Source organism: Mirounga angustirostris, unplaced genomic scaffold (genome assembly GCF_029215605.1).
Source record: "Mirounga angustirostris isolate CCGP_5_RB_7025 unplaced genomic scaffold, mMirAng1.0.hap1 SCAF_14, whole genome shotgun sequence".
Lineage (NCBI taxonomy): Eukaryota > Metazoa > Chordata > Mammalia > Carnivora > Phocidae > Mirounga > Mirounga angustirostris.
The window spans coordinates 65,531,407-65,557,663 of record NW_026991722.1 but is presented as its reverse complement, the minus strand read 5'-3'; the positions used below and the strand labels follow the sequence as shown (position 1 = coordinate 65,557,663).

General features: G+C 55.4%; 2 protein-coding genes across 5 annotated transcripts in view; both read right to left on the bottom strand.

Moving 5' to 3' along the window:
• Nucleotides 1-13,233, bottom strand: part of SMARCB1 (SWI/SNF related, matrix associated, actin dependent regulator of chromatin, subfamily b, member 1) — a 36,505-nt gene extending 23,272 nt beyond the window's left edge. Inside the window, exons 1-5 of one of the 2 annotated variants that reach the window (XM_045887204.3) lie at nt 12,956-13,233; nt 8,714-8,852; nt 6,833-6,962; nt 3,320-3,457; nt 1,121-1,248 (exon numbers count right to left, since the gene is read on the bottom strand). In XM_045887204.3, the coding sequence (XP_045743160.1) occupies nt 1,121-1,248; nt 3,320-3,457; nt 6,833-6,962; nt 8,714-8,852; nt 12,956-13,048 (628 nt within the window). In that variant the 5' untranslated portion in view covers nt 13,049-13,233. The remainder of the gene's footprint in view (nt 1-1,120; nt 1,249-3,319; nt 3,458-6,832; nt 6,963-8,713; nt 8,853-12,955) is intronic. The other variant, XM_045887205.3, reaches the window with a different exon arrangement.
• A 1,917-nt stretch (nt 13,234-15,150) lies between these two features.
• MMP11 (matrix metallopeptidase 11) lies at nt 15,151-24,866 on the bottom strand. Of its 3 annotated transcripts, XM_045887203.2 has the most exons (9): nt 24,708-24,831; nt 21,082-21,152; nt 19,373-19,602; nt 18,311-18,454; nt 18,098-18,231; nt 17,716-17,957; nt 17,413-17,629; nt 16,366-16,623; nt 15,151-15,422 (listed from the first exon to the last, which is right to left on the bottom strand). In XM_045887203.2, exons 3-9 carry the CDS (start codon nt 19,579-19,581, stop codon nt 15,289-15,291), a joined length of 1,338 nt encoding a protein of 445 aa, XP_045743159.1. In that variant the 5' UTR covers nt 19,582-19,602; nt 21,082-21,152; nt 24,708-24,831; the 3' UTR covers nt 15,151-15,288. The 3 variants fall into 3 exon arrangements, 2 of the variants coding, with proteins under 2 accessions (XP_045743159.1, XP_045743158.1); XM_045887202.2 differs by lacking the exon at nt 21,082-21,152 and having other exon boundaries at nt 24,708-24,866; XR_008507065.2 differs by lacking the exon at nt 21,082-21,152 and having other exon boundaries at nt 15,284-15,422; nt 16,366-16,534; nt 24,708-24,866.
• Between the last annotated feature and the right edge of the window lie 1,391 nt (nt 24,867-26,257).

Here is a 26,257-nt window from a genome sequence, read left to right as displayed (position 1 = left end):
CTCAGGCCTTGTTCCCAGAGTTGGGCAGAGGCCCTTGGACTCAGGCCTGGCACATCAAGTGCCAGGACACGACCAAAGGAAGCAGGCTAATGCCTCCAGAAAGTTCCAGGCAACCACGTATCAACAACTACACACGTTCCTCCATGAGGAAATGCCCTCTGGGAGAAAAAAGTTGTTAGCGATTATGTTCTCTGCCCTGGAAACGTCTAATAGCAGAAGGAGTTTTAGCAAACAGAGGCGCTACAACTCATCAGAAAATTGTGCGCCAATTATGAAGCCCAAAGAAACCAGGAAGATACTTCTAAGCAAAGAAAAATAAAATTATACTTGCACTATAACTACAACTCTGTTAAATATGTTTGCACGTGCAAGTGACTGGCAGGGAAACTATTAGTAGGGACGGTGAGATTCCGGGGATTCTCAACTTTTCTTCATTTAAAAATGATACTCACTGGGGTTTTTCATTGTTGTTGTTTGGTTTTGGTCTGAATATAAATAATGTGTTTGTTGCAAAAAATCTGAAAGATTCAGGAAAACAATAAAGAAAAAATAAGCACAGGTGCAATCCTCCTTCCTGCATGGGATAAGGACGAAACGCTCTGGCGAACATCTCCTATGCTTTCGCTTGCTTTTTTGCACGGAGTCATGCTCAGATTTTGGGAGCCAGGCAAGAGCAGGCACCTGACCCGGGACTTATGGAGCGAGGATGGGAGGAGGAAGAACAGACAGAGGGCAGACCTCGAGGGGCCGAGAGAGGTATGAGCACATACACACACAGCATCATGAAAGACCAGAGGGGTGCACAGGGCTGATGGGAGGTGTGTGGAGGGCCATGCGGCCAAACTGGTCTAAGCAGCATCAAGGTCATCATCGAGCTCTGTGGACAGACAGCCTGCATCATGACTGGCCCCTGACCCACCCAAGCTCACTGGGAGAGGAAGGAACCTGAAGCTCATGTGCCCAACCCACAGGAAAAGGGGGCAGAAGTAGGATTTGAACCCAGAGTCCACACCCTCCCCATCTATGCCATGAGGCTCTGAATGTCGTGTTCAGAGTCCAAGATCCCAACGAGCAGTAGTCAAGAAAAAGGACTGTTCGCACGGCCCAACCGCCCACGTACCATTCATGTTCCAAGTAAAGGCATCTCGAAGCTTCTGCCCGTCGATCTCCATGTCCAGCCGGATGGGGACAAGCACCTCAGGCTGGGATGCGTTCTCATGGATCACAGCTGGGTCGTGGTCATCAAAGCTGGAAGTGAAGTGGCAGCAAAGTCAGCAAGGGGTGGTGGGGGTCTCCACGCTCAGGGCCTCCCTCTCTGCACTGCTGGTCACTGCGAACCTGGCCAGAGGGGAAAAGCCCACTTCTTATGGCGACTTGTCAACTAAGGGCTGAGCCAGCAGAGACGAGCCAGCAGGGGTCCTGCGGCCACAGGGGCAGAGCTCCACACTTCAAGGGCACACAGGGAAGGGAGAGGGAGTTGCAGCCTTGGGCAGCGGGAGATGACCTTGACGTATCCCAAAGGAAAGGAGATTTAAGCCCCAAAGCAGGCCTAACTTTCACAGAAAACTGTAGGAAAGGAAGGGTATTTCCAGAAGAGGAAATACTTGAGCAAAAGCCAAGGGGCAGGAGCGGTGAGGAGTTATTGAGGGAGCGAGAGCAAGAACACCGAAGGCGGGGTGCAGATTGGGAGGAGTGGGGGGAGCAGCGTGGAAGACACAGAGAAGCTACAGGGTGTCCAGGTACCCAGGTACCCATGCTTCTCCACCTCAGGCTACGGAATCCAGCTTCTACCCTGAGGGAGCCCCAGGAGAACCAGAGCAAGGCAGGTCATATCTGTATTGTAGGCAGACAAAGAGGGAACAAGTTGGGGTGGTGAGGCGGATGGGGGAATGCTGGAGGGTAAGGGGACCCTAAGGGTGTCTGTGGAATACAGAGGGCTGAGACCTGCTCTCAGGAGGGGCACAGATGACAGACAAATAAATGAGGAAAACACACTGTATGCCAGACACCATGCTCTGGAAAGCATGGACAGGGAAAGGGAAAAGAGTGGCCATTCTAAAGAGGCGGAAGCAGCTCTGGGAAAGGGACATTCAAATAGTGACGGGAAGGAAGAGGGAGAAGGGGTTTGGCCATGCAGACGGTGGCAAGGAGTGAGCTCTCGGCAGAGGGAACTCCAAGGGCAGAAGCTTCTGGGTGGCTCTCAAAGCAGCGTGGAGGCTCATGGGCCTGAGGGTGAGTGAGGGTGGCAAGAGAAGAAGCCAGAGAGCGGTGGCGCTATGAGGACTCCCTGGCGGACACGTGACAGGGTATCTGGAAGACCTGCGACAGGAGTGGTGCCATCTGCCCTGGGCAAGGGGGCCCACACTTGAGTGGGGGCTGGCCAAGGGCGGTCCAATTCCAAACATTTGGCACGCTGAGAAGGAAGAAATCTGCTGAGACTAGCTCTGTGGCATGAGAAGGAGGAAGTTCTGGGGTTTCAGCCTGAGTGCAGGAAGGATGGGATTACTGTGTCCTGGGTTGGACAAGTCTGCAAGCAGTGTGTGACGGACACCCAAGGACAGCATGTAGGGGTGAGGCTGGGCTGCAGAGATGAAAGTGGAAACTTGAAAAAATGCCTCCCAAAAGATATCCAGTGCTAATCCCTAAAACCTGTGACCATTATATGGCAAAAGGCGGGGGAGGGGACTTTGCAAATGTAACTAAGGATCTTAAGAGAAGATTCTGCAGGTAACCCTGAATCATATCACAAGCGTCCTTTTAAGAGAAGACAGGGCAATTTCACATACACAGAGGAGGAGGCCCTGTGACCCACTGAGACAAACTGGTGATGCAGCCACAAGCCCAGGAATGCTGGCAGCAACCAGAGGCCAGAAGAGGCAGGAACAGCTTCCCCCCGAGAGCCTCCAGAGGGAGTGAGGTCCAGCCAACACCTTGATTTTGCTGCACTGAAACTCTTGCCCCCAGAACCGTAAGAAATAGATTTGTGTTGTTTTAAGCCACCCAGCTTGTGGTGATGTGCTCCAGCAGCCACAGGGAACTAACAGTAGGGATGGCAGGGGGATGGCATCTCAAACCACAAGATCCAAGGGCTGCACCTTCAGGAGCACCCACTGGAGGCGCTGGGGACACAGGAGAGAGCAGCGAGACTAAAGCAGGCAGAGCCCGGGGCTGGAGTAAGCCGGAGACTGGCTGTCCCAGAAGCCGAGGGGACAGTTTCAAGAAGGCAGCATAGTGTTTTAGGGAACACAAGGTCAAGGCAGAGGGAAGCTAAAACTGAGGTGGAATCCATGGGGGGGGGGGGGGGGTGAGGCATGCTCACCACAGAGGGAAGGTTCTCTTCTTGTCCCGGCCCATGCGGTTCCTGTTGATGGTTGTGGAGCAGGGCACCGCGTCCAGATGGTGGGAGCTGTTGGGCAGGGTGGGCACCCACTGGCTGTTCCTCTTGGCTTTCTGTTCCCTGGGGAGACACGAGAAATGCCCCTGCTCAGTCTAGGAACCCACTACTGACCATCAGCCTCCAAGTCATGGTCAGTGGACACCCACTGCACCCCTGCCAGGCTCCAGGACCCTATGGGGACCCCTAAGCACCCCGGATTCTGCACGTGTCTACTCCTGAGGCTCCCACTGGCACCCATTCAGTCACCCATGCTAGGGGAAGGGTGCAGAGGGGCTCCAGACACAGCAGAACAGTGCCCAGCCCAGCACACAAGTCGCAGTATAACATGGTATGTGCTAGGCATGACTCCATGGAAGCATTATCCCCTCTGCAGGGAATGTACATGAGGAGGAGGCTTCCCAGGGGAGCAGACCCTGGAGTGGAGCCTTATGCACTGAGTTGGGGCTCACTGGGAGTGGGGGGTAGGGCATTTCCGGAAGCGCACAGGTGGCAGGAGAGAGGAAGCTTGGATAGGTTGTGGGCTTGGCTGGGGCTGGAGAGGCGGGACAAGGAGAGGGTCCCGATCCCAGGGGCTGGCATGCTCCATGAGAACTGACTGCACTCGGCAGGCAGCTAGGAGTCCCCAAGGAGTTTGAAGAAGGGAGAGACACGATCAGACTATTCTTTTAGGTACACAGGCCAGCTTGAGATGGACAAGGCAATGCTTCTGGCTTCCAGGTTTCCAGACCAGTAGGGCTGATGAGAACCTGTGTTAGTGAAAACTTTCTAGAAAGTGAGGCTCAAAGTAATTCAAGTAGCATACCATAAAAGGGCTCACTCTTCTCTGCAAATTACAGGTTCCTCTTACTACCAGGAAAATACCAAAAGGCTATTTTAAACCGAGGCTCCAGAGCTGGCCTGGTTTGTAAGACAAGTGCTCGGGTTCCCACTATGCCCTGTGTTATCACTTTATCATCCTCAGGGCCACCTTCCCTGGTGAGTCTGAGCAATGTAAGGGCAGCGTTGACTGTGTGACAAGGAGGGGGCTGCCAGTCCTCCTGTGGAGCTGACTGGGCAGTGGGAAGGCACTTCCTGAGCACAGGGCCCGAGGAAAGCAGCTTCACTCAACCTCTACCCCCAACCCTCCCGGCAGTTTTATTTATTTTTTTTTAAGTAGGCCATGTCCAGCAAGGGGCCCAATGCGGGGCTGGAACTCTCGACCCTGAGATCTAGCCCTGAGCTGAGACCAAGAGTTGGCCACTTAACCGATGAGGCCACTCAGGTGCCTGCCTCCCAGTGGTTTTGGGCCCTGGGGTAACTACAATACTCTATTCCCTCAGCTGTTCCTCATATGACACGATCTTCAAGAAGTGTTTACTGCCCCATAAAAGGTTCCTGGCTGACATGTGCAGACTTGAAAGCCCCAGCCATATGTACATGATTTCCTTCTGCCACTTCCCTGGGAAAGTCTAGCCGTCCTTATGTTCTTACCACATCCCTCGGGGAAAGAGGAATCTGCAGAGCACACATCTCTAACACTGGCCAGGTGGGGTGTGTGTCACCTTTAGGTGGGGGTGGGGGGAGGATTACAAAAACGACCCAATAGTAAAGTTGAAAGACAATCTGGAAAGAAATGATTTTTCCATAACCACATCACTCAAAACAATAAGCCTCCTTCCCCCAACCCTCAGTGTCCCCAGGGTTTTGTGCATCTAAATGCATGTGTTCTTGAGAGTTGAGAGGGTAACGGAGGTATCCTGCACAGCTCACTCACGTGAACCATGTTTCTGGTTGCCGCAGAGTCTATTTAACTATGACCTAAACAGTTACCTATGTTCCAGACTATCTGGTTCCAGGATATCGTCTCTCCTGGTCTATAGCCTAGTCTGTCACACCCTAGTCTACTCAGCTGGCTGCACGTTCTCTCACTCAAGCCTCTCCCTAAGGCTGGATGCTCAAGTGGCTCCATACTGTCCGTCATTACTCATGATGCTACCAAGTGCCTCTTGGTGCATATAATGATTTCCGCTGGTGGTGGCGGCCTTTTAAATTATTTGTCTGAGACACATTCCCAGGGGTGACATTAATGGGCCAGAGAACAAAAACAGGTTGGTGTCATCACCATGGCCTTGTACAAAGCCTCTGCAGGGTGCCTGAGTGTGCCAGCTCTATCCTACCTTCCCCAATTCTTTATGTCGCTGGTCATTTATTTTCTTTTACTTTGAATTCTTAACATTACACAAGGCCAAACATCGTCTCCTCTATTTGTTTACTCCATGTGCTTCCAGGGGGGCCCACTCTTTACCTATTTAGCTACCGGGGTATCCAGGTTTCTCTTATAAATGTGAATGTGTAAAAACCAAATAAAACTACCTATGAAAATGAAAAGATAAAAAAATTAAAAAATAAATCTGAATGAACAGACTCTATAATGTAACCACCCTCCAATTACTTACCTAATTATTATTGTAAATACTCTTTCAAAGGTTCTAAGCTTCTATATTAAAATCTATCATTCGAGGCGCCTGGGTGGCTCAGTCGTTAAGCGTCTGCCTTCGGCTCAGGTCACGATCCCAGGGTCCTAGGATCGAGCCCCGCATCGGGCTCCCTGCTCGGCGGGAAGCCTGCTTCTCCCTCTCCCACTCCCCCTGCTTGTGTTCCTGCTCTCGCCATCTCTCTGTCAAATAAATAAATAAAATCTTAAAAGAAAAAAATCTATCATTCACAGGCTCCTGGGTGGCTCAGTCGGTTGAGCATCCAACTCTTGGTTTCCACTCGGGTCATGATCTCGGGGTCATGGGGTTGAGCCCCCCTGCGCTCAGCACAGAGTATGCTTGAGATTCTCTCCCTCCCTCTCCCGCCTCCCACAAGGCTTGCACATGCATGCTCTGTCCCTCTAAAATAAAAGAATAAATAAATCTTAAAAGCTACTGTTCGTTTCTTCTGTGAACTTATCTGGGCCACTCATTTTTCGAACAGATTAGTCCCACTTTCAAAGCATTCCTAATGACTTTCCAGAACCCAAGACTGGGCTTATGTTTCTTAGAAATTCCAAAGATACAGAAAAAACTTGGAAACCTGGCTAAGACAATTTTTAAGCATAGTGGGTGAAGTGTTTAAAAGTATTTTGGTTCAGGGGTGCTTGGTGGAGCAGTCAGTCAAGCTTCTGACTCCTGGTTTTGGCTCAGGTCATGATCTCAGGTCCTGAGATTGAGCCCGGCATCCGGCTCCAAGCTCAGAGGGAAGTCTGCTTAAAAAAGACTCTCTCCTTCTCGCTCTGCCCCACCCCACGCCCTGCATGTGCACGCACACACTTGTGCGCGCACTCTCTCTCATTCTCAAATAAATACACCTTTGAAAGTATTTCAGTTCCACCGAATCGCAATCAGTTCTAGAGTATGAGAAAAATACCTGTGGCTGTCTCCCGAGAGCATGCCCCAGCCGGGGGTGTACTACCTGAGGTAGGTGGGCGGCTCCGTGCTGATGGACACCGCCTTGTACTTCTCGTCATTGCCGTCCAGAATCTCTTCCACCTCTGAGGCTTTTAACAGCGTCACGCTGGTGGCCAGGGTCGTGTATCCGTGATCTGCAAGCAGAGATGCCGCTGCGGTCACCCTGCTGGCGGGGCAGCGAGGAGCGGCAGCCGGTGGATGCAGCACATCGAGGTCCTCACATGCACGAGGAGGGACAAGCAGGTGTCAACCTTACTACTGCTAAATGCTGGCCTCTTCCAAAAGGGCAATCTGGACGGAGTGCTTTCGGGGTCCTACTGAGGAAGCACTCCCAGAGGACTGACTCACGCTCATTTGTGCCAGGAGCATCGGCTCGGGGCACAGAGGCAGCGCCCGGGGCGGCAGCAGCCACGGCACGGCACAGCCAACAGGTCCTCGGGGGGGGTGGGAAGGAGGCTCCAGAGTAATACCACCAGTGGGAAGAGGTCTGACACCATGGCAATCCACGACACGAAGCAAAGTGGAGAGATGGAATGAAAGATGAAAAATACTTTTCTTTTAAAACAAGAGCCCAGAGAGTTAGAAAGAGCTGCTTCACACCAAACGTCAATTTCCGGCCCTGTGCCAGTCAACGCCCGCCGTCTGGGAAGCAGGACAGGTTCTAGGCAGCTCGACCCATAGCTCTTCTAGGGAACCTTGGTCAAGAGCTGCTACCTGTCTGCGCATCCAGCCTGGCTTCTCCTGGAGAAACAAGTCGGTTATGGGGAACGTGTCTCCAAAGCACAGGGCAGAAGAGCCACTGAGACTTCACTTGAGGCTTGCGGGGGTGAAAGCAAAGCTAGGAACTCACTGCGTTAGTGACTGGTGCTCCACTCGGGGGGACGGGGGGGCAGAGGGAGGACAAAAAAGGAGACTTTTTAAAGCAAGTGAGTGGCAATGTTATAGCAGCACATAAAAAAAGAAGCTCCGGCTCCTGCATTAAAAGAACCACTACTTTGCCCACAGTGGACAAGACCACAGCAGTACCTACAGACACAACCAAACAGGACAGGCGGACGTGCGTGCACGCGCGTCCACACACACACACACACACACACACACACACACACACACACGCATGCACAGGTTCAGGCAGAGTCTTCACCCAGGCCTGGGCAGCTCTCTATAAGGCGCCACTGCCAAGCGGAAGCAGTTTTGCCACCTGCCAAACGCCACGCCGCATCCAACCCGAAAGGTAAGGGGAGACGCTCCCGTCGGAGCCCTCGAAGCGTCTGCAGAGCATCTTCTGGCCCTGCGCAGAGCTGCCACTGCCAAAGCCCACTCAGCTCTCGAGTGTTGGGCAGTTCAGCCAGCAAGCCCCAGGCACACCTCAGTCACACCAAGCAGGGACATGCACATGAGCACTAGCACGCTGGTCGTCAGAATGAGGTGCTATGGGATGGATGTGCTCTGGGAAGCGAAGCGGTGAAAGCCCCAGAGGGGAGTGGGAGCTGGGGCCACCACCCGCCGCTCGGGCTGCATGGAGGGTGACTATGGCGACAAGCCCACGGCAGATGGCAGAGCATCACAGCATTCCTAAAACGTTTTGAGACCAACATGTCTTCACAGCACCCACTCGTGTCCCGGCCCCACCGCCCTCACGGCCCCGCCACCCTCACACCCCGCTGGCCCTGCTGAAAATACCTGACAAGGGACCACCGGCTCCCTGGAGCCGCTTTCTCGCCTGAGCTGCGCGGCAAGCTCCGGGGCAACCCTGCCCCTCGGATGCTCCCTGCCACACTAAGGTCACGGCTGCAGTGAAGACACTCTGGAGTGAAAACGTTTTATCTTCATGACATAAGCGAGTGGTTTTGAAACAGGTTTACAAACCCTCGTGAAGACGCACCCTTAGTGTTAGGTTTTGTTTTTTTACCATGTGACGATGCAACTATTTTCTTCCTCTCTTCCACAGTGGCTAGTCGCCTCCAGAGCGAGGGGTATCTCTTGTACAGAGAACCTCGGAACATACGGAGGTAGTTTCCCACCTATGAGTAAAGCAAGAAGGCTCATTATGAGGGTCATGTCTCGACGCAGAAAGAGAGGGTCGTGGTGCAGAGGCTCTGCCCGACTGAGTGACGAGCAGAACACGAGTTAGCCTCTGGGCACCAGGCTTTCTGCAGCCATAAAAACACATTCTGCTGACATCGAGGGTTCAACAATAGTGCACATCTGGCCCACATCTGCCCCTCTAGGCAGGGGCCATAACATCTGCATCCTGATGACAGGACCAAGTTCTGAAAGGCCTGACCAGACGCTTCTGAGGCAGGCCCCCAGAGCTCACTGAGAAGCTCGTGGTGATTTTGATTTTAGACTAAGGATCCCAGGCCCTTTCCAGAAATGTAAGGCCTCTTTGACTTTCTTTTATCTTAAGAATAGACTTTGATATTTTCATGATGTAATAAACACCAAAAAGGTCTTTTAATTTTAGACAGATGCAGAATAATTTTCCCCATAGCCCCTGTTGGCTTTGTTTAGTAACAAAACTCAAACCAGGAACACCAAAGGAATTTTCCAAAGAGTTTAAAAAGCACTTACTGGCAATCAGCATATTGCTATATAAATCATTGCTGCCCCAAACAACTACTTCAGTTTGTCTGTACCGGATACTCAAAGTATGACTTCCTTAATGAAAAGAAATCTAGTCTCCAAGTTTTTGTCAAGAAACTCGATTACTGGGGCACCTGGGTGGCTCAGTCATTAAGTGTCTGCCTTCGGCTCAGGTCATGATCCCAGGGTCCTGGGATGGAGCCCCACATCGGGCTCCCTGCTCAGCAGGAGGCCTGCTTCCCCCTCTCCCACTCCCCCTGCTTGTGTTCCCTCTCTCTGTCAAATAAATAAATAACATCTTTAAAAAAAAAAACAAAACTCGATTATTTCACAGACAGTGACCACTTGGGTCCCCTGGAAGGGGACAGTCAGTAGACCGAGTGCCATGTGTAGCTCCACCTGGGGCCACGAAGCACAGCCCTTTTCTGGGTCTCCTCACTCATCCGTCAAACATGCAGCAACTCTGAACTTTGCCCCATGGAGACCATTTCTGTTATTCTTCCCATTTACCTACCCAGCACGATATTATTTGTTAAATTAGAATGGGTTTCTCCCTTTTTCATGAATCAAAGATTTTTATGATCGACAACCAGGGCTGCTGAACAGCCTGACAGAAGAGTGGCCACAGCGAGTTGCTCATTCTCCACACAGAAGGCAAAGACCCCTCTGCATTGTTTGGCTTGAGTACCATTATCATCCAAGGGCAAATGGATAGTTTCCACTAGGTTTTTGGAAAGAAATTGACAACAATGCCCCCCACCATTACCTCGCAGGTCCTGTAGGGCTCCAGGACACCTAGATCCTTCCCAAGACCCCTTTGGAACTTGGGAGACCGGGACTTGCCTTCCTGGCTTTCCCCTAAACTGGACTTCACCCTCTCTTGACGCCAAGTGTCCCAAACATAATATGACAGTTGGGGCGCCTGGGTGGCGCAGTCGGTTAAGCGTCCAACTCCTGGTTTCGGCTCAGGTCAGAATCTCAGAGTTGTGAGATCGAGTCCCGAGTCCGGCTCTATGCTGAGCAGGGGGTCTGCTTGAGATTCTCTCTTCCTCTCCCTCCGCACCTTCCACTCTGCTCGTGCTCTCTCTCTAAAATAAGTAAACAAATCTTTTTTTTTTTTAAAGATTTTATTTATTTATTTGAGAGAGAGAATGAGATAGAGAGAGAGAGCATGAGACGGGGGAGGGTCAGAGGGAGAAGCAGACTCCCTGCCCAGCAGGGAGCCCGATGCGGGACTCGATCCTGGGACTCCAGGATCATGACCTGAGCCGAAGGCAGTCGCTTAACCAACTGAGCCACCCAGGCGCCCAGTAAACAAATCTTAAAAAAAAAAAAACGAAGGTGTGAACCTGGGGATTTCTTAGGGTGCTCTCAGCTCTGTGACTCTGGCTTGGTGAACACAGCTGTCGGCAGATGGCAGGAGAACAGGGACACACACGTTTGCTGCAACTGCAGATGCCTCCCCAGAGTCGCTCCACAGACGAGGAAGGGCAGCCCTGGGGCTGTTGCTATGGCTGACCCAACCTCTCTGAATATGGTGTCTGTTTTCCAAGGGGAAGGGGCCCAGAGGCCATCTACCCAATGCTGTGACAGGAGTTACTGGTTATCAATAGTCAGCCTCCTGATCTTGAATCCTTTGCAGACCTCCAGAGATCTGACAACTGTTCAGCCCGGCCCAAGAGAGCAGATGCCACTCCCCTCGCCCATCTAGGTTTCTAAAGACTGGGTCTCAGGACGATTCTCACTCAACAGGGTTGAAAAAGAAGCCTACAATTAGCCTTCCAGAAACTAAGAGGTGTTATGGGGAAGATCTTAGAGACCATCGAGTCTAAGCATCTCTCATATACATGAGAAAAGTGAGGAGGCAGAGCAGGGCTGGAACCAGGCCTTCTTCTTCCCATCTCTCAATATACTCCACCTATTAACTGAAAGCTTGCTTTTCAAGTAGCATCCACTCACAGTCAAGGCCAAACTGAGTGCTTTTCCTGTCCATTAGATCAGATAAGGGCTTCTTTAAATAATGTGCCCAATATCAAAGGAAACTCCTCAAATGCCCTGTATCCTGCATTTAGGCGCTTCCTACAGGTCACTGAGCTGTGGCACACGGACAGGCATGGACTCCGCCTCCCTGCTATGTCTGAAGAACAGCACTGATGTGATAATGTGAAAAACTGATTTATAAATCCTGCCCTTTTTGTTTTATAAAAGTTGCTGAAAAATGGACAATAAACTCCTGATGCTACTGACATACTCGTCTCCTAACCTGATACAATTGTAACAAGCCAGGAATCACAGGGTATCCTGAAAGCCTCAGTGTGACCATCATGAGGCTCCATTCATTCATGCTATACTCAATCGCAAAGGAAAAAATCCCCCATTATTTTAAAAACGGGAATGAAATGTTGGCATATGATACTGAACACTGCTACAAGGAGAAACAACCCTGGGCATCTTGTAACTGCTTTAGCTCTCCAGGATTGGCACTTATCTCATTACCCAGGAAAGACTCTACAGCTTGGGTATTTGCACATCTGAACTGCATATCCCCAATTTAAAAAAAAAAAAAAGGAATATACACTAGCTTGGGATTACTTTTGGATCAAAAAGGGCTAGTTTGAGGCAATCTAGAAAAAAGCTTAGTTTTTAGTATAAACTCCCACAGAAAGACCAACTGTAGGGTTTTCCTAAAGTCAGCTGTCCAGCTGATTCAAAAAAAATGCTGTCACTTCTGGTTAAGAATTGAAAATATTGGGCGCCTGGGTGACTCAGCTGGTTAAGCGACTGCCTTCAGCTCAGGTCATGATCCCAGGGTCCTGGGATGGAGTCCCACATCGGGCTCCCTGCTCTGCGGGAAGCCTGCTTCTCCCTCTCCCACTCCCCCTGCTTGTGTTCCCTCTCTCGCTGTGTCTCTCTCTGTCAAATAAATAAATAAAATCTTTAAAAAAAAATAAAATAAAGAATTGAAAATATTTAGAATCTCTCCCTCAAAATTCAGAGTAAGTTCAGGATAGTCCAAGTGTCAATTTCTTCTGAACTGCTGATTGATCTAGCTCAGGGACTGGGGCCTTATCTACGCAAAAGCAAGCATCCTCCTCCTTATTTCCTCACTGGTAAATAAAAATAACCAACACAGTGAGGGATGAGACGTCAGTAAGCCCCTGTTTCCAACCTGCGATTTCAGGATCCCAGATGTAGCAACAGAAGAGGGATGCATGGGAAGCTTTCAAAATCTCTCCCCCAGGCGCTCCAGGGGCTAACCGAAACATCTTGTTTCTCGGCGGCTGCCTGGAGTTGTACCAACTCAGGGCGGAACCAGCGGCGCATCGCGCTGCCCTAAGCCCTGGCAGCAAACAGAGTAAGCAAGCCCTGAACACGGAGGTGCGCGGGGCGGAGCCAGACAGGCCCCGCCCCGCCCCTTCCTACAACCCCGCGCGCGCGCCCGCCCGCGGCGATGAATGGAGACGCGCGTTCCCGGCGCACAGACCCGCCCCGAGGCTCCCGCGGGGCGGGAGCCGGAGGGCGAGGACGCGCCGCGGGCTACCTCAGAGCCGATCATGTAGAACTCGCCGTCGTCCTCCAGCTGGAACTTGACGGGCTTCTGCCCGAAGGTCTTGCTCAGCGCCATCATCATCATTGCGGCGGCGGAGGCGGGCGGCCGGGGCCGGGCTGCGAGGGATCGAGAGGACTGAGGAGGAGCCGCGGCGTGCCGAGCTGAGGAGAGCCGAGGCCGGGAGGCGACGGGCGGGCCGATCCGGTGCTCGTGCCGCCGCCGGGGTCCTCAGCCGCCGCCGCAAACGACGACCAGGCCGCTGTCAGCGCGCATGCGCGGGGCGTTGACGCTGACGCGCGCGCCGCCGCCGCCGCCCAAACAAAAGGCCGGGGCGCGCCCCTTCGGGCCCTTTAAAGGAACCACGACCCGTTTCTCCTCCAGGCTGTTTCCCAAGTGGAGGTACCGGGCAGAACTTCTCACGGACAGAAATAGCAACCGAGGCCCTGGCTCAAGCGGTGGTTTTCCCAGCCTCACAGCTGGACACTCAGTCCAGTGGAGGAGGAGTGAAATGAGGTCTGAGGCCGGTAGGAGGCCAGAGCTATCCGTGCCTCAGTTTCCCCACCTGGAAAACGCAGTGTAGTTGAGTAGATAAGAGGGATCCTAGGGGGGCGCCTGGGTGGCTCAGTTGGTTAAGCAACTGCCTTCGACTCGGGTCATGATCCCAGGGTCCTGGGATCGAGTCCCACATCGGGCTCCTTGCGGGGAGCCTGCTTCTCCCTCTCCCTCTGCCTGCCACTCTGCCTACTTGTGCTCTCTGTCAAATAAATAAATAAATAAATCTTAAAAAAAAAAAAGAGGGATCCTAGGAACAGATACCCTATTTCCGGGTCCACAGCTGTTCCTGCGGCTGTGGAGATGGGCAGAATGACAACACTGGGTGGGGAAGTGGCATGGGCAAAGTTTCCCCAGGCTTGGCAGCATTCCAGGGCCCAGGTGGTGTTTGGTTTGGCTAGGGCATCAGTGAGCTGGAAGGGAGGCAAACTTCTCCATTCCTTCCTTAACTCTGCACTTTGTGCCTACAACAGGCGCAGCTGTGGGGTGGTGAGCGAAACTAGATAGCCTTGCCCTGCGGAGCTTACAGCTGGGAGTGGAGCTGACATTAATGAAAGCATCAAAGCGTCCGTGTGTCCGGCTGCACAAGGCAGCAGATCAAAAACGGCCCACTGCTGACAATTTCACGTGGTTCAGTCTAGCACAATTGCAGCTGTGATAGGTAAGGCTTGGTGGCAGGGCAAGGCCACCCTTCAGAGTTAAGTGGAGTCGGCTGTGGTAACCATTGAGTTTTGTTCTGTGTCCTGACAGCAGTGAGAAACAAAGTATTACAGGATCAGGGCTGGGGTGGGACATATTCAGATAAAGTGACCACCACTTCGTGGAGGATGCCCTGAGGGGCCAGCAGGGGAAGCCTGGAATCAATTACACAGCCACTCCAGGTGTCCAGCCAAACAAGATGGAGGAATGGAGCAAGAGGAGCCGTCCACATTGTGTCTGGCCCCAAGGACCAGAAGCTTGGGTGGGTGGGTGGAGTAGGTCCTGAGTCCGCTCCCACCTCCCCAGCTCTTTTCCCCTCCTGGCCTCATAGTTACAGAAAGAACTCAGGCAGGCAAGTAGAAAATAACCATATTTAATGACAGTCCTCAGTAGAAAAAAAAAAGGCTTTGTATACACTGTACACACATTTACATGACTTTGGAGGGTCCCAGTGCTGGAATGAGGGCTGGGAAGGATTTAGCCCAAGACAGGATTGAGGTATGTTGGGGCTTCCAGGGCCCGGGTCTCTAGCAGGAAACACCCCCCTCCCCCAGCTGACTCTGGACCTTTTGGCCTGCATCCTGGGGAACACATCTCTAGGATCACCAACTAGAAAGCAGCCAGTTCCAAGCACCTACCCAGAGCTGACCTCTCAGGAAAAGGCAGAAGGGCCCCCCTGTGCCAGCACCCTGCAGGGACCTCACAGCAGGGACAGAATAAGGGCTTCAGTTCCCCCAGCCCTGCTGAGGTGCTAACCTGAGGGACAGGGATGGAGACTGAGGGCAGCAGGGTTTGACTGTGACCTGCACAGGTTGAGTGGGGCTGGCCTGAGAAAACCCTCACCCTCAAGGAACACCAGCGTCTCCTTGCCCAGTCTGAGACAGTTGCTGGCAGGTGACCACGACCTGCGTGGCCCTCCCTGCAGTTGTCAAGATGACAGCACCCCCTCCCCACCCCCCTGAGGAAACACAGGCTCTATCCTGTGCCTGAGCCCACAGCCACAAAGATGGCCACTGGTCTCTATCCGATATCAGTGGCCTGGCAGGGGTCAGGAGCCCTGAGAGAAGTTATGGTTAGTGGAAAGTGTTGGCAGGCTCGGTACAGCCGAAGAAGTCAGGGCCCACGAGGCGGGGGAAGCCCTCCAAGGCCTTCACCTTCACAGGGTCGAACTTCCAATAGAGGCGACCGCGCAGAAAGTAGGCATAGCCTGAGGAGAGAGGAGGGTCAGGCTGGGGTGAGTAGACACTGGGCCCTGCACCTGCCAGTCAGGATGTGCCCAGGGACAGGCACAGGGGGAGGTCAGATTGCCAGGGCTTGACCACTATTGAATTCCTTGAAACCTGCAGGCCACAGGGTGGCCATTCCAGAACTTTCCATCCTTCAGAATCCTACCTGCCCCCAGGTCTAAGCTGGACTGTTGTCCAGCTTGACAGATGCCTGGAGTCTCAGAAACTCAACCCGGGAAAGCAAGGCTCCCTCCCCTCACCACACCCCTTCCCCGCCCCCCCCCCATGTCAGTCTACTCCTGTACCTGCCAGCCAGACTATAGACAGACATCCTGAGGCAAGGTGGACCATGCAGGTGACCCAGAGCCCCAGAGCCACCACAGGATTGCTCTGCCAGCAGGTCCTGAGGTGGGAGAGCACAGAAGCAAGCTTGGGGGTACGGGGGAGAAAGTCTGGACTGCAAGTCAGTCCTACTCTAGTCCTTTGAGATTGTGGGAGGCCAGCCAGGTGGTTCGGTGGTTAGGGGCAGGCACTGCCTGGGTGGGAGGCTTGGTTCCCCATGATCCACCTGAGTGGCCCTCATCACCTGAATCTCTGTTTGCCCCTCTCGAAACTGGCTTCGTAGCAGGTGTTATGTTAGAGGGCTGTTCTGAGAACTGCCAGAGACACACAGGGAGCTTAGCATTGTGCCTAGAACATCATCGGTCCTCAGCATGCAGCAGTTATTATTTTACCAGTTATGACTCTGGCCCTCAGTCTTCCCATCTGTAGCATGGGGGCATAGCACTGGCCTGGCGCAAGGAGGAGGGTGGATGGGGAAAGCACTGGACAGAGGACCTATGATGAGGAGCTAAGGCCCAGCCACCACCGGGTGGGAGACGTGGCTCTTGCACCACTCATACCAGCCTCTCCACCCCAACGCACCGTCAGCATCTCGGAAGGCGGCGTCGATCTCAGAGGGCACCCCTCGCCAGTCAGTGGCCCGGCGGGGCACGGGGCTGTCCACTCGGCGGGTGCTGAGGTGGAAGCGCCAGTAGTCTCCGCCTCCGAAGAAGTAGATCTTGTTCTTCTCGGGGCCCCAGGCCAAGGCGGCCTGGATGGGGGACCCCAGCAGGCCCAGCTCAGAGAGGGGTGCAGGGCCCAGGACTGGCTTCTCGCCATTATACACCCAGTACTGAGCACCTGCCGGAGAGGGGAGGCTGCAATGGAGCTGTCCAACTGCTGTGCCCAACCCCTGGGGACCCATGTGGCCACCCCCACTGCCACAGACTTCCCCAGCCTCGGTTTCCTTGTCCATAAAACACTTGGGCCAGTAATCCTGCTCGGCACCCTTTATCCCCAGAGGGAAGTCAGAGCCAGTGGGGATAAGCTGGGGTGATGCGTGCTCTGGGAGGTACCTTTCATTCTAGACAGGAAGGAGGCCTCCTGAGCTCCCACCCCACTCCATCCCCTGGAATTTAGCTACCTGCGACAAGTGCTTCTGACCAGTCCCTGGGCCCTACCCGTGCCACGGCAGGCTTGGGCCTCTGTTGCTGAAGTCCCTGCCACTAGAATGTTCCAGGCTCTTGTCTCTCCCAGTTGAAAGTTACAGCACATGCTCTGGGGTTGCCAGAACTAGATGGAATCCCTGCTCTGTCTTTTCCACACTGTGCCCTCAGGCGAGTCGCTTCACCACATCTACTCCCCAGAGATCTCATCTCTAGAACAGGCATACTAATCACCCAGGCTTCAAGGGTTGAATGCACTGATGCATGGCCCACTGGTAATACTTCTATTCTACTCCCATCTTGAGAGCCATCTCCTCTGGGAGCCTCCCAGCTGCACCTGGAGAAGTGAGCCATGCTCTCCCTTGGCCCTCAGGCTTCAGGGCACCCTCCCCCTGCCCAGTATGTCTGGCTGGCGGGCCCTCTCCTTGGCCATGATGTTCCTGGCTCCTGGAAGTCTCCTGAGCAGGAACGCCCTCCCCCTCACCTTGGAAGAACCAGATGTGGCCCTGGGCATCTTCCAAGGCTGCATCCACGGGGCTGGGCAGTCCCTGCCAGTGACGAGAAGCCAGTGCAGGGTAGCCAGGCTGCAGCCGGCCCCCACGTAGCCGCCACACAAAGCCCGCCTTGAAGAAGAAGAGCTCGCCACGGATGGTAGAGACTGCATCAAAGGTAATCTCGCAGGCGTCTGGTGGGGCTTCCGGCTGGCATGGGAGAGAAGGGCTAAGAAAGAGCCCACATCGGAGCCACGGAGGCCAGAGGGTGCAGGGAGCTGGGAGCAGAGCCTCACCTCCAGGGGGGCAATCTCGTTAGTGTCCACCCCAGCCTGCGGGCCCACAGCTGGGGGACTGGAGGTGGGGGCTGGTCGGGGTTGGCCATAGAGGTGCTGGATGCCCCTGCGGTCATCTGGACTGAGGCTCAGCGGGTAGCGGAAGGTGTAGAAAGGGGACATAAGTGCCTTGGCAGCCGTCGTGTGCTGCAGTCCCAGCACGTGGCCAAATTCATGGGCCGCCACCTGCAGGAGGTCTGTGCCTGAAAAAGGGAGATAACCCAGCAATCCCCAAACTTCCTGCCGCAAGGACACCCAAGCCCCAGAGCCCAGCTCAAGGACTTGTCCCCATTCGTTATGATCTTCAGTTGCCCCATATGGAAAACGGGTCCCCAGCCCGTACCCTGGTTGTTCCCGATAGTCCAGGTCTCGTCATAGTCGAAGTGGACATCTCCTTCTCGGTGGGTCTTGGGGAAAAAGGCATGAGCCAGGATGCCTCCAGGCCCATCAAATGGCAGGTTGTCCCCATGCCAGTACCTGCGGGTGGGTGGGGCAGAGTCAGTGGCTACTGACCGGTGGGGCTGGTGCCTGGCGGGGTCTTAGGCCACTGGTTCACCTGGTAAAGTCGATCATGATGTCAGCATGGCCCTCATGCACCTCGGTGAAGGTGAGTGGTGTCACCTCGCTCCACACCCGTAGGGCCTCTGCCACCGTCTGCCGTACCTGCTCCCGTACCAGCTGCCACGGGAACCGAAGGATCCTGGGGGGAGGAGGAGGGGCCTGGGCCTCGCTTGGGACAGCCCCCTGCTGGCTGATGGGCCAGGAGTTGCCCCTGGATGCTCAGTGGGGATGCATGCACGTGGGACACAAGCCAGGTGTGCTCTGGGCCTCAGCTGCGGTCCCTCTTCCACGGGGGAACATCTTTGTGTGGGTTTGTATGTCCTTTGGTGCACATAGGTGTCTGCATTTGGTGGAAAGAATGCAGAACCAGGAGCCCCAAGACCCACTTTCTAGACCTGATTGTGCCACTCACTGTGGGGAGACCCAGGCCCCTTGACCCCACCTTGGTTTCAGTTCCCCATCCAGGACATTTCTGAGCTCCGATCTGTGTGACACCATCATCCTTCACATGCTTTCTGTCCCGGCCAACTCCCCACCTGCAGAAGCTCAGCTTCTGCGTCACTCCAAGCGTGACCTGTCCTGCTCGCTCACCACCGTTCCCACCCGCATGGATTCCAAGTACTGATGGTAGGTCTGAACACTGACATGGTGAATGCCTAGCTCCCCGAGAGGGCAGGCCATGTTTCCTTCATTTACCGCAGAGTCCCAGGGCCTGGCACTTACTAGGTCCCCACTAGAGGTTGCCTGGGTGACTGAGGCCATGCCCCACATGTCGATGGAGCCACCAGCTGTGTACTGAGACTTGACATGTTGACAGACCTACTGCCCCTCCGCCGTGGGCAGGCCTGGCTGTGGTAGGGTGTTGCCTGTGTGTGCATCTAAGTTGGGGTTTAGGGAGTTGGTCCACGGATGGCTCGGGGGTCAGTGGACACACAGGTCTGTGAACCACAGAGATCTAGCTCCAGCGCATGTGTCAAGAAGCAGAAGAGGGTGGCAGTTCACACACAGACACACAGGTAGAGGTCTAGAGCCTGCTCGAATAGCCGCTGGCCCCTACCTGTAGGTGAGGTCCGTTTTTTCCCAGCGCCCGCCTGACAGCACAAACCGCTTTTGTCGGTTGCGGGCACTCAGCCCTTCAGGCGGGTCAGGCACACCGCAGCGGGGAGGTCTGGGGGTGCTGGCAGGCTGGGGAGTCTCCTGGGCGGTAGGGGCAGGTGCCAGGCTGCCAGGAGCAGCTTCATGCCAAGGCTGTGGCCCCTTCCTCATAGGGTGGCGGCGGTATGCATCCTGGGCAGGAGATAGGATGCAAAGGCTTGATCAGGCCCCGGGTCCTCATGGCCCATCAGCATACCCATGCTCAACCCCAGCCCATCCTGTGGATGGGCAAACTGAGGGCGAGGTGTGCAAGCCATCACACGGCAGGGCCCCTTGACATGGACTGGCTCAGATTTCCTGAGGCCTTGTTCTGAGGCATCCTGCTGCCTTCCTGCCCCCTCCTGGAGGGCCTGGGCTGCCTATCCAGCCCCTTAGGCCAGTAAGGTCTGGGTCAGGGTATAGCCCTGGACTACTCTCCACACTCACCCAGGAACTCACCCTGCTCCCCCTACTGGCCCCTAACCCAGCAAATACTCTTTCCCCTTCCTTTCTTCCTGCCTCCCCCCTCCTCCCATGGCCACACCAACTCCGCCCTCTCCTGTTACCTGAATGGGCTCCCACCCAGGACACCCACTACCACCACTCCCAAGTGTGGAAGAGCTGCAGCCCTGCAGCGCAGCCTTGATTTGCTCACCTGACAAATGGGGAGAATACCTCCCCAGTGTTATCCATGTGTGGGCGGGGGTGGGGTGGGGTGGGGAGACAGACAATTACCAGATGCCCAGGCCCACCCAGCCCTGACCTGCTGGAGCCCCAGCACCACAGATGGGGATTCTGACCTGGAGCTCCCACCCTCTGCAACATCCAGGGCGGGGGTCACAGTTCTCATACCTTAAAAACAGAAGCTCGGGGAGGTTGGGAGACCCTTCAAGGTCACCTAGTAAGGGCACGGGCGGGGCCAGGTGAGGACTCTGGTGTCCCAGGCGGGAGGCAAAGGCTAGGCTAGGGATACTACGCAAAGCTGGAGAGGCATGGAGCCATGCTATTTGTTAGAGACTAAGTGCCTGTCTGGTCTGGGGCTGGCTGGTCTGGGTGGCTGGGGCCTCCCCATAGCCATATTTGGGGTGGGAGCCAGGCCACGCAGGCTCCACCCTCACCGTTAGCCTCTGGCAGCTCTCCCAGGCCCTAGGCATCCCAGGACTCTGATCACTGTCCCAGCACCCCCCATCTCCCAATTCTGGAGCCACCAATAACTCAACCTCCCAGGGCCACCCAAACTCAACCCCAAGAATAGCCCACTAGGAAGGGGTCTTCTCAACACCCAGGGACACAGCTACCTGGGGTATGAGAAGAAGCCTGGACCAGCTTTCTAATTTCAGAGCTTGGTTAGTTATCTGGCAGAGCCCAGCCTCACTGGCTTATAGGTTCCGGTCAACACTGGACTTACTGCTAGTTAAGTACTTATCACTTGTGGTTCACCTTTATCTAGGCTAGGACCCTACCAACAGTTCCACAGACATGCTCTTAGCCCCTGATGGGATCTCTCACTAACTCCATTGTCATCATCCCCCATTTCTCAGATGAGAAAACAGAGCCCAAAGAAGTTAAGCAACTTGCCCAGGTAACAACTGGCAGGTGGTAGGCTCTCTGTGCTCACAACCCACTCCCTACCTGCTACCTCTGCTGTGCTCTTCAGGCTGGAGCCACCCTTCCCCTGGAGGAGGGATCCAGGCTGGCCTCACCTTGGTGACAGAAGAGAAGGAATGGGAAATTATTAAGCACCTGCTACTTCCCAGGCACTCTGTCAGCTCATTGAACTTCCATCCCCACACCCCCAGTACGGTGGGGAAGTTACATAAGCGAGGTCTCACATTGAGGATGTGGACCCCAGGTCTGTGTGCCTAGCCATGAGAGCCTGCCCCTTCTCCTCCCCACACTGCCCCCTTGACTTCCTGGATGAACAGATTCCTTCACCCAACCCTGGAAAGGGCAGGACTGGGCTGTCCCCTGGGAGCCCCAGACAGCCCAGGGCCCAGCCTACCAGCTCTATTCACACCTCTGTGCAGAATTCTCTCATCTCCTCTGCCCTCCAGTGAGGCCTGGAGCAGCCGGCCATGGAGGGAGGGTGGGTAATGGACACACACACCATCCCTTCCTCTCCTGCCCGCATGAAGCTCTAGGTCCATGCCCAGACCCCTGGAGCATAGTACTCTCCCAGTCCAACAGAAAGAGCCACAGTCTGAGATTCAGAGGCCCCAGTCCTATGCCACGGTCACCCTGGAGGGAAGGACCCTGGGCAAGTCCCTTCCCTTTTTTAGCTTTGACATCTCTGTCCAATGGGGATGGCACCATAGCAGAGGGCTTTAAATAACCTCCTCTCCTGCCTACTGCAGCCTCTTCCCTGGCCCAGCTCCTTGCCCCTGTGGGCCCTCCCCTCCCACACCCAGAAATCTGCTCTTGTCAACTGTGCTACAGCTCCCAGCGCTCGCCTGGGGGCCAGCCCTGCCAAAGTTCCCAGACTAAGTCATAAACAGAATTGCAGCTAGCAGCAGGGAGCTTGCAGGCCGAGAGAAGAGGGACTGGTGCAGGGTCTCCCCCAAAGCCAGAGGCTCAGGCTCATTGTCCATGTCACATTCACTGGTCTTGGAGTGAGTGAGCAGGAGGCGTTAGAATCAAGGTCACCTTTCAAATATTGGGTGTTTGGAGCCCATCATTTAATGGCTCTTGGCCTCAGTTTCCCCATTACTGGAATGGGACACATGCTCCCTGCCCTGCAGACCTCCCACACTTCGTCTGTCTGAGTCTTTTCTGGCCTGGGGTCAGGCACCTTAACTGCAAGGCCTGGCACAAAGCCCCGTGCTGATCCCTAAGGTGTGCTTCATCCTCCCAAGGCTTCTGGGATTCAGTGAGATGAGGTGGTGGGCACAGACCATGCCTGGCCTCATCTGTAGCCCTGGGAGGGCTGGGGAGCAGGCACCACCACATTTCTCAGAGGAAGAAACAGAGCCCAGAGAGGTCAAGGACTGCCCAGGGTCACACAGCATGTCAGAGAAGAGCTGGGCCTAGACCTGGGGCTCGTGCCTCCCTTCCCCCCAATAGTGCCCCCCTCCCCCCACCTCTTCAACTCTTGGCCTATCTCCAAAACCCACATTCCTGAGAAGTGTTTCTTTTTCCGATGCCTTCCCTTTTCCTCCTCCTCAGACAGGAGCTTCCCCTGGCCTGCCCTGTGGTGGGCACTGAGCTCACTCACCCCACCTTCTTCTTGGGGGCACCAAACCACAGCCTCAAACATACTTGAGGAACTTCTCAGCTGACTCCGTCTCCTGGCTGAACTAGAGGCTTGGGGTCAGCGCCTGGGTCAACTTCCAATCTAGGAAATGGGAGGCACCCCACAGAGGGGAGATAAAGGACCCCAAACCAGAAAACTGCTGGGTAAGGCCAGGCTAGTCTGAGCCTCAGTTTGCTATTGGTCCATCGGGGATAATTAGTAACAGCTCTGCCCTCTAGTCAGCAGGAGGCGACCCTGATGGGAGGGCACTTTGTAAGGCGGTGAGAAAGAATGGGGAGCATCACCGCACCGTTCTGTGGAGCACCACGCCCCTCTGAGGCTCAGAGAAGTCAAGCAACCTGCCCAAGCCATGCACTAGGCAACAGGCAGGTCCATCCACTGCCCCCCTCCCCTGCTGGCTCCAGGAGGGAACGCAGCATCGGTCCCACCAGGCTGCAGGGCTTTCATCAGTCCTGAAAGCTGTGAACTGGGATGGATAAATATTTACAGAGCTTTCCTGGCCCTGCGGATGGCAGCCTGGGGATAAACACGGCGAAGGCGACCCCAAATGCTCCCTGCATATCTTCAGAGTGACAGACAACAGCCTAGCTCAGACCCGGCCCCAACTGACCCTGCACGAGCATCAAAGTGGCAGTCACAGGTGACAGTGTGTGTCTGGTTTGACTGGCTGTGCCCTCTCCTCCCATGACCTCATTTAATCCTCAGTGCCCAGCAGTGGGCACTGTTATCCACCCCCCCCCAAGACTGAGGGGTGGGGTCCTAAGACACAAAAGGACTCAGCTAGGGCACGTGGTTCAAACCCAGATCTCCAATTCCTGAACCCAGGGGGTCAACTGGCTACCCACGGGGATTCTGGACTCTGCCCCAAGTTCAAGGGGACTGGGAGGAGTTGGGGAAGAGGCAAAGCCTCCGGACTGAGGTGCCCCCCCTTCCCTAACCCACCCATCCTATCCTCTTCTGCTCCCACAGCCAGGATGGGGCAAGGCTGGCCAGGGTGGGGCAAGGCTGGTGTGACTGGACAGAGGGGGCCCAGCTGGTCAGAGATCCCTCCTCACCATCCTAGGACTCTTGCCTGTCGCACCTCCTAATGCTCCCATCCTAGCCTGAGCTGTCTGGATGCCACAGCCAAGGTCCAAGGGGCCTGTGGGCCTGCGGTTGCCCGGGCTCTGCCTGGCCACCCTCGTGAGTGGTTCCTCGAGGCCCCAGCTGGGCACACACAGGCCATCACACAACACCCCGTGCCTGCCTTTCCTCTAGTCACTCTGCTGCCCTCTCACCCAGACTGTCTTCTCTCCTGATCACACATTCTTCTTTCTTCCCTTTCTCTCCCCACCCTCTTCCTTTCTGAGGGTCTCTGCTGCCCACTCTCGGCTCTTCTTTCTTTCTTTCTCTGGCACACATACACGCACACACATGCACACACATACACCCTCCCCGTAGCTCTCACACTCATGCTGTCCTGGCTGCACACTTCCCAAACTTGCCACTTGTAGGTGCCCAGGTTTTGCCACCTCCTCTGGGCTCAGACCCCATTTGTCCCAGCGCAGTGCTGCCCTCTCAGCTCTTCCTTAATCCTCCAGCTCACTGCACGCCTGGAGGTGTGCTCACTGAGGCCACACACCTGGAGGCTGACACCAGCCTGAGGCTTTGTCCCCGGAATGAATAGGAGGCCCTGCAACCACTCCCTCTGCTACCTGGCGCCGCACACAGCCCAGCATCTGCAGCTGGGACGCCGAGGAGCAGGTCCCCACGCTGGGAGGGGGCGTGCGTCTAGCGCGGAGTCCCGCCTCACCAGCCTGAGCGATCCAGGCGCAGGCTCCACTTACACACCTCCGGGGACGGGAAGCTCACTATCTTTCACGTCCACAGGGACCCAGAAAGCGTTTCGGGGAACGGGCCACTCCAGGCCACCCCGGGCGCCCCCGTGGGTCCAGCTCGGCCACTGGGCCCAGCCCGCGTGCCCGACACCCCCTCGGCGAGCAGCGGTCGACCGGCGGCGGGCACTCACCGGGGGCCGCGGGGCCCAGGCCAGCAGCGGCGGCGGCGGGAGCAGCAACAGCGCCAGTGGGAGCAGGAGGGCGCGCAGGACCGCGCCGCGGAGCCGGGCGGCCCGAGCCATCCGCCCCGGGGCTGCTGGGCCTGCTGGGCCGCGCCGGGCCACCGCCCCTTATAGCCTCCGCCCCGCCCCTGGCCCGCCCCGGTCCCGCCCCTCGCGCCTTTTGTTCTAAACTCTCCCCGCGGTGGCCACGGCCAGGGTGGGGGAGGTGGACGGGGAGGGGCTGGCACGGCTGGGGCCGGGGGCCGAGACCCAGTCCTTCCCGGGGTCCGGCGGAGCCTGACGTCTCTGAGGCCTGGTGCGGGGTGACCCAGGCTAGCTGCTGCTCCTCCGTGCCTCAGTTTCCCGCTGTGCTTTGGGGAGTCTTGGAGAAGTTGGGTTTCACCCCTCCTGGTCCCTACTCCCACCTTTGGAAGGCTTTCCCTAGCTGGTCTCCCTGATGGCCTGACCTCTGACCTACTGCTAGCCTTTGACAGGTGGTTGTTCCCATGGGCAAGTTCTCCTACCCCTTACAGCCTTAGCTGGTACAATAGCTGAGACAAGGGATGTGTCCCAAGGGAAATTGAGGCATAACGAGGAGGCTGGCCAGCCCCCCAGCCTAGAAGAGAACTACAGACAATTTATAAATGGGAAAACTGAGGGCCCAAGAGGAAGGGACCAGATCAGTCTTTCCCAGACCAGCCGGCAAGTGGAGGGGGTTGGGAGGGAAGGTGCTATCAGCAGGCTGTGGCAGGTGGGGGGGACGCACCGGCTGCCCAAGAGACTAACGTGCTCCACAGGGGCCCTCGGGGCCAGCCTCCTGAGAACTGAGAGAGAGGAGGTAAAAATCAAAGGAGAGGGTGGTGTCCATATTCTGGAAGGGATCTTCCACTCTCATGACCTGGGGCATCATCACTTCACCAGGGCCGTCTGCTCCATCATGGGCAACCGTGTAGAGCCCAGATCCAGGTAGTGGCTCCCATCCTGCCAGGCAGGGTCCTGAGAAGCTGCAAGGTGAGGCTGTGGGCACCCAGCCTGGGCCGAATAAGGGAAGGAGTCCAAGAGGGACAGGAGGGCAATCAGACCCACTCAGCTCTTCCCTCCAGGTCCCAGTCCAGGGAGTCCTCATAGCCTCTCCAGGAAGGCTCCACAGAGACTCCTAGAGGGCCAGGAGAGGAGACACAAGACCCACCTGCAGTGTTAGCAATCTGTTTCTTTAAAGTGACTCACTTTTGCTTGGGGTGATTTCATCCTCCCTACAATCCTGGTGCCACAAGCCCTCCCTCCCCCCACCAACCCTCCCGCACGGGGGACGGTGATAGGGAAGGGTAAAGAAATCAGAGCTCCTCCCAGCCCAAGGGTAATGATACGGTCACCGAGAAATCACTCAGAAAAAAACATAAACCTCAAGATCCTGAAGGGTTGGGAAGCGTCCTAAATCCATGCCTCCGCCCTTCCCTTGGCCTGGAACCAAGGTGGTAAAATTGCGAGGCCACAGGATTCAAACCTGCGCAAACGCCTCT